The 15440-nt window shown below is 36.0% G+C and overlaps 1 protein-coding gene across 4 annotated transcripts in view; it reads right to left on the reverse strand.

Annotated features, from left to right (window-relative positions):
• Window positions 1–1718: 1718 nt before the first annotated feature.
• Ppig (peptidylprolyl isomerase G) overlaps window positions 1719–15440 on the reverse strand; it is a 28894-nt gene continuing 15172 nt past the window's right edge. For all 4 annotated transcript variants that reach the window (XM_021635586.2, XM_021635589.2, XM_021635587.2 and 1 more), the window contains exons 10-14: window positions 13498–13705; window positions 11677–11844; window positions 9927–10014; window positions 6947–7083; window positions 1719–6774 (exon numbers count right to left, since the gene is read on the reverse strand). In XM_021635586.2, coding sequence (XP_021491261.1) covers window positions 5664–6774; window positions 6947–7083; window positions 9927–10014; window positions 11677–11844; window positions 13498–13705 — 1712 coding nt within the window. In that variant the 3' untranslated portion in view covers window positions 1719–5663. The remainder of the gene's footprint in view (window positions 6775–6946; window positions 7084–9926; window positions 10015–11676; window positions 11845–13497; window positions 13706–15440) is intronic.

Here is a 15440-nt window from a genome sequence, read left to right on the forward strand (position 1 = left end):
CAGGTTGGTGGTTTATGTTGAATGAAGCATTCTTTTTGATGCCATTCTCTGTAAGGCCATGTTTACCTGGAAGAAACTCAAGGCACGCACACGGATGTAACAGCCAAGAGGTGGGTGTGTGCAATCTGATTGCAAAGCTCGAGACATTGTTCTATGACCAGCAGTTGCACAAAACAAATCTCAGTAATGAATGGTAATAAAGAAGACAAGACCAGCAGTGGCAGCCCAGACCCGGAGACCTAATACTGAAAAGGCTCCAGTACAGGCTGGTGCCTCAGCAGGTGAAGGTGCTTGCCACTACTCCTGACAATCTGAGACCCACCCCGGGATCCACATGGTGGAAAAAAAGAACCGACTCCTTCCTCGTCTCTGACCTCAGGTGCGGAGCGCACACACAGAGGGATACTTATGGTACAATTACTGAAACAAAGACAACATAATACATAATATAAACCACAGAATGGTTTTACCCGTACATTAAAAAAATACATGTATTTTCAACAATTAACTCTTAACTGTGGGTATTCCCCCTAAACATCAAATTATTTAAAAACAAACAAACAAACAAAAACCTCAACATGTCTTACAAATCTTAAAAACAGCTTTAGGGCTGTACACACCCCCATCCCAGCACTTGGAAGGCAGAGGCAGGTGGATCTCTTGTAGGTTCAAGGCAAGCCTGGTCTTAACTAAAAATGGCTTTACAACTAGTATCAAACCTGAGAGGCGGGTGGGCCATAGCTGTTGGAGTATTTACCTACCATGGATGAAGACCTGGGCTCAACCCCCAGCATCATGTAAGCTGAGTGTGACAGCCATCTTTGCCAGCTATATATTGACTTTAAAGCCAGCCTAGAACAAAACAAAACCCAAAAGCCACCATCATTTAAAAAAAACAAAAAAACTAGACAGGAAAATATGCATTGTTTCTAATACTGGGAAATTTGGATTAACTGGTAGAAATTTATGTTTTGTTTTTCGAGACAGGGGTTCTGTGTAGCCTTCTGCCTGCCTCTGCTGGGATAACAGGCATGTAGCACCAAGCCTAGCTAGAATTTTGACAGTTATACAAAGCTCCAATCCGGTCTTCAATTTTGCTGGGGTAAAGTTACCAACTTTAAGCATTATCCTTAAATATCTGAACTAGAATTTACTCCTAAACTTGGAAATCATCACTGCTGGTTAGATTCTTGTTTTGTGAAAGTACATATGCTCGATGGACAACTTGCTGAAGTCCATTCTCTTTGCATCATGTGGGACCCAGAGATTCACCTTACATGACCAGCTTGGCAGCAATCACCTTTACTCGCCTCACCACCTCATCAGCCACGTAATTCTTAGGTCTCACTATGTAGTCCTGGCTGGCCTGGAACTCAGAGACCCACCTGCTTTTGCCTCCCAAGTTCTGGACTTAAAGGTGTAAGCCACCATGCCCAACAAATTCTTAGAGATCCATTTTGTCAACCACCTGTCCTTCTCAAAATAAAAATGATTTGCATTTCTAAAAATATTTTAGCCAGGCGTGGTGGCACACACCTTTAATCCCAGCACTCAGGAGGCAGAGGCACGTGCACCTTTGTGAATTCGAGACCAGCCTGGCCTACAGGACAGCCAAGGCTGCACAGAGACACCCTGTCTTGAAAAACCAAAAAACAAAATGTTTTGTTGGTTATTTAATATTTTTAATAAGACTAACAATTAAAAAATACAATCCCAAGTTGTTTATTATAGTATACTTTATTTAACACAATGTTTAACTATAAAAGTTAATACAGTTTGAAGTTTAAATTTTGTAAAATGCATTTGCAGAAAAACATTTACTAGACTAATGATAAGAGAAGCAGCATTTTTAAACTAATTTTACAATTGAGAAAACAAGTTTTCTAAATTCCATTAAAAAAATATACATCACAGTGACTTTGGAGCTAGGAAAAGAAGTGCATTAACTTAATTATGCTTTCCCCTTCCACAGAGAGCAGCCACACCATAAGATCCCATAGAAATACCCAATTTATGCATCAATCTTTCAAAAATACTATAAACATGGGGGGAGGGTCCAGAAAATACAGACCATGTGCTTTTAGTAACATGGAATTGTATAAAAAGAAAACCAAAAAATACAAGAAATACATCTTCCAGCAGTGGGGGTTGGGGGAGGGAGAAAAAAAAGGGAAGGAACAGGAGGGAAGAAAGTGAACACAGTTGACCACAATCCTTCATTGGCCTGAGTGGCCCCCTTTTTTAAGATTTATTTTTATATGCATTGATGTTTTAACTCCACGTATGTCTGTGTGAAGATAACAAATTCTCTGGAACTGGAATTACAGTTGTGAGCTGCCACGTAGGTGCTGGAAATTGAACCAGGGTCCTCTGGAAGAGCAACCAGTGCTCTTAACCTCTGAGCCATCTCTCCAGACCTGAGTGGCCTTTTCAAAAATGTGATTTGTTGTTTAATTATTTGTCACACAGCAGGTGAATCCCTTCAAGGCAGCACAGAAGCCCAGCGCAGGCAGTGACGGCAGTTAGCACTGCATTTGCTTGGGATATACTTTATTTTTTAAAACAAGAATTAGTCTAAAAAATAGTCTTACAATGAAAAGTTTATCAAACTACACAGTTTGCCAACTGTAAATGCATAGGCCCTACAAGGAATAATTACAGTACATAGAAATGAAAGACAAGGGAAAAATGCTCATTTACTTTCTTTCCACCAACCAGTTAAAGTCTAAGTTTCTCTGAGAAAGTAACAGAAATTTGCTGTAAGACATTCTCTGATAAAAACTATTACTATGTGGAACAAAGCACACCCAACTACTACCGATCATACTAACTACTCTAAATACTCACTAGAAAATAAGTTAGATGCATCAGTTAATACTATTACCCAAAATACCAGAAATCTAGCATGTACCTATGCAGAACATGAAGCAGTTTTTTGTTTTTAGTTTAGTATCTTCTCTGAATACAAGCAAAGGCCATCTGGCAAAGCCAGCGAGCATCTGGATTACACTGGGGCAAAGAAATATCTAGCAGATTAATTACTGACAATTCTAAGGGCTCCAATAAAGCAATTTAAAAGAAACTAGTTCTACGGTAGTATCAACTGTAAGTCAAAGAATGTCTTAAAACAACCAGTGGTTTCCTTACTCTGCCAGTCTACTGTTTGTATCTGTTCCACAATTCTGATGAGTCCCATCCCCACTGCACTGTCCATTCTGTATTAGGACCATGTTTTCTCTAACAACCTCTTTGTAGTGTGGTAGATAACTTACCCAGAAAAACAATTCACACAATAATCATTAAAATCTTACATACTGAAATAATTTCCTCAGCTTTGGAATGAAGCAACAAAAGCAAGTGAAAATACTTTTAAAAGGTATTAAGAAAAAAATTACAAATTAACTGTAAATTCAGATATTCCTATATAGCCAATCTGATGGGATAATTCAAGTGGGAAAGTTTTGGGAAAATGTAAGTTAAAAAACAAAAATAAAATTAAAAAACCTAAAATTCTACTAGCACAACTACTAAAACAAGGACTTGAGCTTTGTACAATTAGGTAACTGTGGATCTTGGGTATAATTAATGCTGTTAGTTTTCTAAATGTTCTTTATATTCTGAAAATAAAATCTAGATGATTGTCTCTTTACCCCACATCTGTTCTACTGAAAAAACTAACAAAGCTGGGGCCAGGAAAGCCCATGAACACTCAGCATGGAGCTGCTCTCTTTATGACCCAAACAGGGGACATTACAAACATTACTAATTTTCTCCCGTACCTATTTTTTAAAAAGAAATGTAAAGTCCTTGTTTATAATATATATATATATATTAACAGGTAAAAGCTCTAGGACTAGAAAAAAAAGTATTTTTACTTAGTATGGATTTTTAAAATGTTAGTAAAAATTTCTTTCTTAAAGATCAGGTAGTTTGTGATATATTTTAAAACACAATTGACTGAATTCAAGACACAATCAATTTGTTTCAGACATGTAACAGATCATATATATGCTAACTTTTCCCATCAGGAAAAACAATTTGTAAAGAATCCACTGAGGGTATTTGCTTTAGGATATTCCAATCAGTTTTATAATCACTGCACACTTCATTCTGTACCAGCTACAATGCCAAATACATCTTAATGTAACAATCAAAAATAGGAAGTATATTAGGCATCACTTTATTCATTACAAACAGCATTGAGTAGCTACTGGGTTTACCTAGAAGCTACCTTGGTATGAGTTGACACTATACTGACAAATATTACAAAACTTTCTAAAGGCTACTATTAACTGGAGTTTTGAAATATTTTTCAAATGAGGCAGGTTTTGTGTTTGCTGGATGTTCAATATTTTTATTTAGAAGGATATTACAGAATAAAAGGCCATACATCACAAAAATAGCAAAATACAACACACAAAATTCTGAATGGAGTTCGGATATGTTTTAGTGTTTAACTCTGTAAGATATCATATTTTGCAACTTTCTATTCTATTCTACATGGCAATGTTATACATGCCAAGTTAAAATAATGTCAACAGTAAACTGGTCTAAAGCCATCTGAACAGAAAGAAACCAGAGTCACAAACATGCTGCAGCCTATCATGGTACATATATAGAAAGATGCATCTTCTTGACATTTCATAATCACAGCTATGAGAATTAGAGAAGTTAGTCCAAGTTAAAAAATAAAAAAATAAAACAAAACAAAACCATGCATAATTAACACTCAATGTGACACAGGCTAATAGCCAAAATAGGGAAATTGTATTTCCAATACTAATGCTTTTCAGAATCTGTCTAGCTTAAGAAGGACCTACACAAATATTATGTTTTAATGAGAAATGTTTTTAAATTGTAGAAAAAGGTAATAACATGTTCTTTAAAAGCAACAACTTCAGCTCCTCACACCAAAAGCATCAAAGAATTAAAATTACAGTCTGATCTTCCAAGGTCTAATCTCTGTCAAATGCTGTATAACAGCAACTCAAGCTCAATCAGCACATAAACTGAAAACAGCATTCATCTCACTTTCACAGCTCACAGAGCAACATGGACAATATTAAGAAACAAGCTATAGCTGGAACTGTAAAGTATAAGTAAGGTATGAAGCACAGGAAAAGTAATTAAAGTACAAGTGATGGCTTAAGAGCACATATAAGTATCCTGCTTCTGTGTAATTAAAGAACTTGCTGTAAGCTTATGAATTATAAATGCAAAACAAAACACAATACAAAACTTCTACTGGTTCCTCAAGAGATTTTTATCAAAAGAAATACAAGCTTGTATAACAATGTACTGCAACCAACAGTTAAGCTTGTTTCCAAATGGCTGACTAAGCAAAGTAGGCTGCTACTGACTGCTGCAACACAAAAATGAATACATAAGATAGTCTAATATAGCACACAATATTACACCAAAGTGTTGTTTTTTTATTTTTTTCATTTCAAGTTTATTAAAACTTTAGCAGTACAAATTATCCAGGTCAGATTATCAAAAGATCAACTCAATGAAGTCCACATTTAAAAAAAAAAGGGGGGGGTAATGGGGAAAGACAAACATAAAACAACCCAAAACAATGAAAACAACAAAAAGGAGATTCAACAGTAAGTCTTGAGAACTTAAAATTTGAGACAGGAAGGAAATAAATGTATACAACTCACTCATCCGCTTTTGTCCTCATCTGTTCCGGGGCTTGATTCATGATCACACTTTTTATTTTTGTCATGTACATGGTCATTTTCTTGACCCTTTGATTTTTGGTTTTCTTTTTCCACTGGAGATCTGGTCTTCTCGTCCTCCTGAATTTTTAACGTGGAGGACTTCAATTCATTGTCCTGACTGCTTTGTTTTGTTTTTGACACTGGACTTTGATCTCTATCAGCCTTTTTTTCCCTGTTATTATTTGAGCTATTATGATCACGATTTTTAGAGTACATTCTTTTCTCACCCTCAGAATTTTCTTTTCTGTGTGAACTCTTACTTTCTTGGCTTCTATACTTTTCTTTGTTTCTACTTTGACTTTCTTCTCTCTCTGAGCTCCGGGAATCCCTCCTTCTTCTCCTCCTATCTTTACTTCTCGATCGTCCCGGTGTTCTTCGATCCCGGCTTCGTGACCTTCCTCTTCTCCTATACTCCTGTTCTCTGTATCTATGGTACTCCTTGCTTCTGCTGCGATCTCTGTCATGGCTTCTAGACCGTACTCTCCTGCTCCTGTCCCTACTTCTGCTTCTCTCCCTTGTTCTACTGTTGTAACTGTGTTTACTCTTAGTCAGATCACGCTCTCTACTCCTAGACTGTGCACGTCTATCCTTTTCTTTACTTTTGCTATGATCATGCTCATTACTTTTTGATTCTACCTGTTTAGAATTCTCTTTGCTTCTACTCCTTTCCTGGTCTTTCCCTTTAGATTCCAACTGTTTTTCTTTTTCTTTAGCAGTCTCATGATCCCTTTCTTTACTTCTTGACCTCACCCTCTTGTCTTCATGTCTGTTGTGCTTGGAATCTCTGTCCTTACTCTTGGATCTCTCTTTGCTCTTACTCCTACTTTTGGATTTGCCCCTTTTCTTCACTTTGTTTTTATTATATTTATCATCTTTTTCAGAATTTCTTCTGATGTCTCTTTCTTTGCTTTCAGATTTATGATCTTTAACTTTCTTTTCCTTTTCTATTTTTCTGTTTGGACTCTCAGACATGTGTCTGTGATCTGTTACTTTTTTCTCTTTTACTCTAACTGGGCTCCTTTGATTTTCTTTTATTTCATTTAACTCACTCCTAAAAAGGAAGAAAAAATATTTGGAATATTATTAGGAAAAGAACAGCATAATCATAAGCTAAAATGCTAGTGTTTTCTGTAAGGTATACAGAAATAAACTGGTTCCTAATAAAATAACTGTGTACAATGTAAGAAAAATATCACTAATTTTAAATAACAATTAAATCTTACTTATCCCCTTTGATCCATCTTTCACCACTTGACACCCTCATTCTTTGAGCTCTCTGCATCTCTTGTCTCCAATGTGGAGGAGTCTCACTTCGTCTGAAACGATCCCTTGATCTGGATCTGGAAGGAGTTCGATAACGCTTAAGAAAATAAAAGGGGGAAAAAGACCATATAAAAATTTAAAAGCGATACCATAGCTACATACGTATTTCTAGGTTGAAATAAAACGAAAGAGGTTTTTATGCTTTTTGAAATTGCTAAAATTAGGAATGAGGTAAGAACATGTGCTTAGCATAAAGCAGACTCCAGCTTTCAGGTATAGCACAGGCAGGGAACCCTGCACTATGCCTTACTATAAATTCCAATCAAAGAACATTATCCACAGCACCTCAGGCTTTTCACATCTTGCTAGGAACAGTCCTGTTCAACTGGTACTACAATACTCTGTATATTAACTACTACAAATTCCAAGTTCTTATTTTAATGTCACATATACATCATCTTCCAAGACAAATATCATGAGAAATAAACAGACAGAAGGCCTTTGTTCAACCAACATTTACTCAGTTCTTTAAATGGTTAATCACTTTACTGAAAAAATAGCAGTGAGCCAAGATATAGCAGATTTTGATCTCTTAGAACCTAACATTCTAAGGTTAGAGGAACAAATGAATGGATAATCACACTAAACAAAATACAATGATTACAGAAGGAGACATGGTGTCAGAGACTCGGAAATTTTGAATAGGAATGTGATCAGGTAAACTAAAAGCTGAAAATGAAAGAATGTTTATGGTAAGTAAGCAAAGATGAAGCAAAATATGGAAGACAAGAAATTTTCTATACTGAAAGTTCTGGGACAGAAACAAACAGCATTATTTTAGAAATGATCATAAGACAGGTCAAATACGGCTAAAGCTAAAAATTCCAAGAAAAACTACATCATACTGATGAAGCAAACAAGATTTTGTAAAAGCTCAGTCTGTGCCTAATTTTTTTTTTAAACCCTAAAGACAAAAAAACAAAAACAAAACAAAATAAAATAAACCCTAAATTCAATACTACAGGAATAACAGACTTGCCCAATGCACCAAGTGCTAGAAGTCGAACCTAAGGCCTTCTGTATACTAGGCAAATACTCTACCACTGAAGCTATATCTCCAGCCCAGATTTGCACTTTTCATTGACTACTCTGACTATGGTAAAATTCATTATATGCCTTTTTTGCTTCTGTCCTTTATGATCATATGGTAGAATCATTCAGATACTATAAAAACTGCTTTTTGATGTACTACTTTCATAACTACATACTTGTATTTCTTAGTTTTAATTTATAAAAGAATCAATATTGATAAATATAACTCACATGAACAGAAGCTCAGTATAGGGTCTGCTATCATTGAGGGTTTAAGTGTAAATCAGTACTGACAGATTAAAAAAAAAACAAAAAACTCGGGGGCTGGAAAGATGGCTGAGGTTAAGAGCACTGTCTGCTCTTCCAGAGGTTCTGGGTTCAATTCCCAGCAACCACATGGTGGCTCACAACTACCTATAATGTGATCTAATGTCCTCTTCTGACGTGCGGCTGTACATGCAGGCAGAATATCATGTACATAATAAAATAAATAAATCTTAAAAAAAAAAAAAAAAAACTCTACCAAATACAAGTTTGGAAGCCATTCATATTTTTCATATTTCAGACAGCTCTGAGTAAAGCCTTAAACAGATACATTTGATAGTGGGGAGACAAATGACAGGAGTTGAATAAGTTGTGTAAAATTGAAAGAGAATAAAAACGATTCTTGGTCTTAGGGGAAATAGGTTCATAGGTGGTAGCAGGAGTCAATATGAGTAACAGCCTAAAGAGACATGAGATAGGAAGAAAAGGGCTTATGCTGAGCTTTCTTGATGGTAAGTTGGAGGTGCTCATTAGGTAAATAAACTTTTGGTGCCAAGAGCAGATGGAACTGCGAATTATCAGTCATCCCTGAGAATAAAGAGCCTGTCTGAGATGTATGTACAATATAAAATAAACTAGACCCTGGACACTAATTTATAAAGGTAATGTATAGGATGTCTTTGTTTAAGATAGACTGGCTTGAAGGATAGGAAAAAGTAAGATGAAAGCACTAGAGAGAATATTATGAGCGATATTAAGTAATGACTAAAAGAATTCATTGGATTTTGTAATTTGGAACCAACCAGACAGGAAGTGCTGTTTTCCGACTGTAGAAAGTATAAGAAAAACTGGGTAAAAAGCAAAGATCTAATTTATAAAGTATAATTAAGTTTCTAAAAAAAAGTTTTATAAGAAGTTATTTAAATTCTGGATAGAAAAATTTAGTTAAAAAACGCAGCAATTCACTTATTTAGTTTTGGTAAGAACAGAGAGATGGATGAAGGAGGGGACTACAGCTGGGATACAGAGTGAATAAACTAATTAATATAAAAATAAAAACATATCTGGGGTGCTTAATAAATATTATAAAAAGAAAAAAAAATAAAGAGATGAGGTATAAGAATTACCAAAGGTCAAAGACTTCAATACCCTTTATATTCTGATTTTATTTTATGGTTGTTTATTTTTGAGATAGGTCTCAGGCTACAGCTCACGCTGGCCTAAAACTCACAGCAATCTTCCTGCCTTAAGTCTCTTGAGGTATGAGCCACCACACCCACCTCAATCCCATTTTAAAATATGTAAATTTGTAATCTATTTTCAATGTAGATTACCAAGACATAAAAGTTACTTTAAGAAAAGGATGTATAATTTAAAACACACAAATCCCCTAATTTTTTTTTTGCAACTTAAATAGTAAAATGACCGCTTTTTTTCCCTTGTAGTGCTGGGTATTATGAATCCAGGGCCATGCACGTGTTCTTGCAAGCACTCTAGCACTGAGCTGTGCACACCCTAGCACTCCGAACTCTTTAAGAAAGACAAATGCAGTATTATTAACATTTCTGACAAAGAATCACCTACCCTTGGTCCTCTTCCTTTAATTTTCCTGCCAGATCTAGTAACTAAGAATCGTCGCTGGTATGAAGCAGGCTGGGAGTTAGGTGGATTACTAGAAGCAAGCAAAGGGAAAGTTTAGACATATTACTTTTATAAAGAGGAATCTTGAAACTATAGTTTTACTGATCTAACTGAATAAATTTAAATTTCTTTACATAACTCAAGAGTTTTTAACCCAAAATGCTATCATATCTTAGCAGGCACTACTCCTCATACTGTACCACCACAAATATGACTGATTGTGGAAAGAAATACTGATTAGTAAGGTGAAGCTAATTTGATAGTGCTAAGGAAACCAAATATAATACAGCCCAGAGGGGCTTCAAAAGAGAGGAAAACCAAGACTATCTAATTCTCCTGTGAGCAGCTGTGCATTAGTAACACAACTATGGAGAAATTAAGCAATGTAAACTAGGCAGAGACAAGCAGGTCTGAATTAACCAAATATTACTCTTTATATATATGAAATATGAAACTTAAAATTATACATAAAATTAGCTCATTAATAACATATGTGTTAAGTGATACTTAAAAAGCTGGACTTTTAGTAGTTCAAATAGTTTTTAATCTCTGTATCCTTAAAAACTACTGGACAAATAAACTCAATGAATCAAAATTATTACAATTTCAAAGTTCTTACTTTTATTTTGAATACTATGAAAAGCATGACATATTTCTGTAGTACCATGCTTAGAAATTTTTTAATTTTGCAACTGTATTTCTCATGACTAAGATTTCAATTTCTTTTTAACTTTTACATAAAAAATTGGTAACATTAACAGACTTATAAAGAAAAATACTCAAAACATCCTAAATTTTATTACAGTATAAAGTCAGTTTAGAAAAACAAGATTTTCTTTCCCTTTATACAAATTTGTAACACAAGGTTCATGTTTCTTCTTTGGTGTGTCTGTCCGTGAATGCATGTGTGAGTGCAGGTGCGCCTACCTATTCGCGTGGGTGAGTCTGAAGTCAACCTTGGGTACCATTCCTTAGAAGCCATTCAACTTGTATTTTTAACCAGGATCTCTAATTGGCCTAGAGTTCACTGGGTAGTCTAAGCTCACTGGTAAGGAAAGCCAAAGGGTTCATCCATCTTTACCTCTCCAGAAGTAGGACCACAAGCATGGCACTGCACCCAGCTTTTTTACAGAAGTTTCAGTGATGAAACTAAGGTTGTCATGATTAGGCAATTGTAGGAGCTGGTTCTCTCCTTAAACCGTTAAGGGTCAGGGGACAATACATATACATTCACGTATCAGTCTCTTTCTGGTTTTCCTTTCCTTTTCACTAGCTTCAGGAGGTCATTTACTCATTAGGAATCTATTCTCTGGAATAGGAGGGATTTTGTACTCATGCACACACTGCATATACCCATGTGTACACACATGCACAATCAAAAAAATATCAAAATAAGTCACTTTAAAAATGTGAGCAACATACCAAAATACCATTTTGTTTACTGGCTTACCACTATTCTCATTATTAACGCCATTTGGAATGACACATATTACTTACATCACAGAAATTATTTTCTCAAAATCTGCTGGTAACTGAAGTAATTTTGTGTTTAGCAAAAAAGAAGCTTTCTACCATTTTTTTTTCTAATTAAAAGAGAATTTCATTGGAATAAGGTCACCAGTTTAATACTGTAATGTTCAAAAAGAAAACTTGTAATATGTAACAGTGCTATAAAATACACACATTCACATACCACTCTCTTTCTCTTTCTCTCTCTCTGTTCTTCCTTTCCTTGTCATCAGCTTTAGGAGGACTTTTTCTCATTAGGAATCTATTTTCAGGTATAGGAGGGATCTCTTCTGGGCGGACAGTAGACTGGGGCTGTGCATCAAGGTTTTCTGCTTCACTTTCACTAGATGGGCTTAATAGGTAAAGTCAAAGTATGTTACATTTGGCTCTTACGTACCTACCTAGAATTTCCAACTGTTAGCATTTCTTTTCTTTTTAAATTACAGTCAGTGAGTGCAAAAGTCCGCATGGCACAGTACACATGTGGAGGTCAGAGAACAACCTGCAAGAATCAGTTGTCCCTTTTCACCATCTGAGTCCAGGGTAAATTCAGGTCAACAGATGTGGTACCTTTACACACTGACCCATCTCATCAGCCCAGCATTTCTTAATAGTATAAAAATATATATATCGACCTATTCTTTTCAAAGATGTGATCATGGCAAAATCTTCCTCCATTCCCCCAACAAACCAACCAATCAATTCAACCAAACAAAAACCCATTTGTAATCAAACCCAAAAATACTTTTCTATAAGATACATATAAAATATGAAACTATGTAGACAATATATTCTAGTAAGTTTAAAATACAGGATGGAGCTAGAGATAGCTCAGTGGTGAGAAGACCTGGCTGCTCTCCCAGACCACACAGATTCAATAAACAGCACCCAAATGGCAGCTCACAACTACCTGCAATTCTAATTCCAGGGGTTCTGATGCCCTATTCTGACCTCCACAGGCACAGCATGCAAACACTTATGCACGAAAAAATATTTTGTACAAAATACAAAGAAATTAGTTGCTTCTAAAGTAATAGGTATATGATGAAGTTTTAATATAAACATATTTTTAAAAAAAGCAGAAAATAGTGACTGAATCATCTGCTTTCAGTTCATACACTGCTCTTGGAGCAAAAGAGGTAACTGTTACAAAGGGATTAACTGTCGGTTTGTTGTAATTCAAATTATTTCACAAATTTCTTCAAAATAAAAAATTAAAATCTGGAGTGATGTTGTGCATCTACAATCATTGCTACTTGGGAGGATGTGGTTTAAGAGTTTCCTCTGAGATTAAAATATTCCATGCTACAGAAAGTTCCTTAAACAGGAAAGTAACCAACTCAAACAGCTTCACGGAGTCCCTGAAACTAATAAGACTGACTGGGACCCACCCAGAAAGAGTACGCAGAGCTAAGCTGCAAGGAAGTCTCTCAGACAAGACAAACTGCAAAAGAAGATTCTCAGACCAGACCAACTGTCTAGAAAAAGCAGAAACCGATTGAGCTGTCTGAAAGAGGTTTAGATCAACTATGGCACGTGGAAAGGACACGTTTTACCTGTTGAGCTGCCTGCAGGGTATGCAGTGGGCCTCAGGTCCCTAGCTTAGTGAGCTGTGACCTAAGTTTGGTGATGTGGCTATCGTTGAATAATTTCTGTAAGTGAGCCCAATAAAAGTCACTGGTTCACCAAGTGGGACTTTGGTGGCACCCATACTTTGGTCTGTGAAGCTTCCCTATCTTGAGTGAGTAGGCATGTGTGCTGCATCTCCTAGGAAAGGTTTTGTCACACAACAGAGGATGAGGCTGAATAATTATGAATTTCAGGCCGGCCTGGGAAATTGGGAATGTGTCAATAAAAACAAAATTAAAAGCCCTATAACGTAAAACCAAAAGCATCATTTCAATGGAGAGCATAAAATTAACTGAACGCTTTTGTTGCATGATCTCATAAAACTCTTATAAAACCTCTTTCATAACTGATTAATAGACAACACTAATATTAAGACCTTTTCTTGCTTTTCTTTCGCTTCTTCTTCTCCTTCTTATGTTTTCGGGAGTTTTTTCTATGTTTCTTTTTCCTTTTTCTAGATTTTTCTTCAGAAGCGCTTTCTGAATCAGAAGAATCAGAGGAGGACTGAGAATCACTTGAGCTATCTGAATCACTGGATGATGATGAAGACGATGACTTATGCCTTTTCTTTTCTTCTTTCTTAACTTTAAAACAAAAAGATCACACTCAGTAATTTTCAGGCAAACCTATGAAGTAAAACTTAACCTTTTCTAAAGATTTTTTATTAAGTCCAGTATTAGATATTTTTGTTCATTCAGTCATCTCAACTCAAAGAGAGCACATCAGTCAGGACTCAAGAATTAGAATCCATACTTCCAGATTCATGAACAAAATTCTATTAAGACAAAGTACTTCTGAAAATAAGCAAGTCCCAAACTATAAACCAAGTTAATTTTAAGAAACATCTGAATAGAAAAAAATTTAAGCACAGAGTAGCAGCTAAGATTCTACAGCTTCTGGTGTTAGTTTTCTATTTCGTCTATTATCAAGATTGAAGGTAGAACCAGAAAAACACTGTGTCAACACAGGAAGGTTTATGGCACTGAGCTTAAACTTCCATGACTAAGCATTCCTCTAATGATCAGAAACACAGCTTTAATTGAAGCAAAATCTCATAATCAGAAGCAATTTATCAAAAAGTAACTATTTTTAAAAAAAGTCTCAAGTTGAAATTTTGAGTTAAGGAATCATTTTTTTCTTTTCAGACAGGGTCTCAGTTTGTAGACCAGGCTGGCCTTAAACTCAAGAGATCCACCTGCCTCTGTCTCCTGGAATTCTGGGATTAAAGGTATGCACCATTATACCTGGATAGGCAATCATTTTTTTAAGATTTGTTATTTTATTTTATGAAACAGGACAGAAGCCTACCATAGATGGCCTCTGAAAGGCTCTACCTAGCAGTGTATCAAAGCAGATGTTGAGACTCATAACCAAACCTTGGGCAGAGTGCAGGCAATCATATGAAAGGGAGAGTTAGTTAGACCTGGAGAGGACAGGAACACCACAAGGACCAAATATATCTGGGCACAGGGGTCTTTTCTGAGATTGATTCTCCAACCAAGGACCATGCATGGATATAACCTAGAACCCCTGCTCAGACGTAGCCCATGGCAGCTCAGCATCCAAGTGGGTTTTCCTAGTAAGGGGAACAGGGACTGTTTCTGACATGAACTCAGAGGCAGGCTCTTTGCCCCCGCCCCCCGTCCCTTCCTACCTCAAGGGAGGAGCAGCCATGCTAGGCCACAGAGGAGGACACTGCAGCCAGTCCTGATGAGACCTGATAAACTAGGGTCAGATGGAAGGGGAGGAAAACCACCCCTCTCAGGGGACTTAAAAGAGGGGCAGGAAGGAGATGAGGGAGGGAGGATGGGATTGTGAGGGAATGAGAGATGGGGCTACAGCTGGGATACAAAGTAAATAACCTGTAATTAATATAAAAAATAAAAATTATATATAAAAAAAAATTTTTTTTTAATTTTATGAAGATGAGCGTTCTATCTGAATATACTCCAACATGCCAGAAGAGGGCATCAGATCCCTGTGTAGATGGTTGTGAGCCACCGTGTGGTTGCTGGGAATTAAACTTCTTAAAAATTATAATAATTATAATAAATGATAATAAAAAAGTCTTAAAAGTCCTTTCTTTTTCAAGTTCATCAATGTTATTTGAATAAAATCTAACTGATATGCCCTTTTCATACCAATCTTTTTTTGGGGGGAAGAAGAGGGAGTTGGAGGGGATTGATTGAGAAATGTCAGTTGAAGAACAGACAAAATAAAGAATGTTAAAACATCAATACTGTTCCAGTAGACAGTAGCTAAGTTTCAGATTCTGTGTTAACCAAAATTTAAAAATATGATTAAGGCATATTATGAATA

This window comes from Meriones unguiculatus, chromosome 8, assembly GCF_030254825.1.
Source record: "Meriones unguiculatus strain TT.TT164.6M chromosome 8, Bangor_MerUng_6.1, whole genome shotgun sequence".
In the NCBI taxonomy this organism is placed as follows: Eukaryota; Metazoa; Chordata; class Mammalia; order Rodentia; family Muridae; genus Meriones; species Meriones unguiculatus.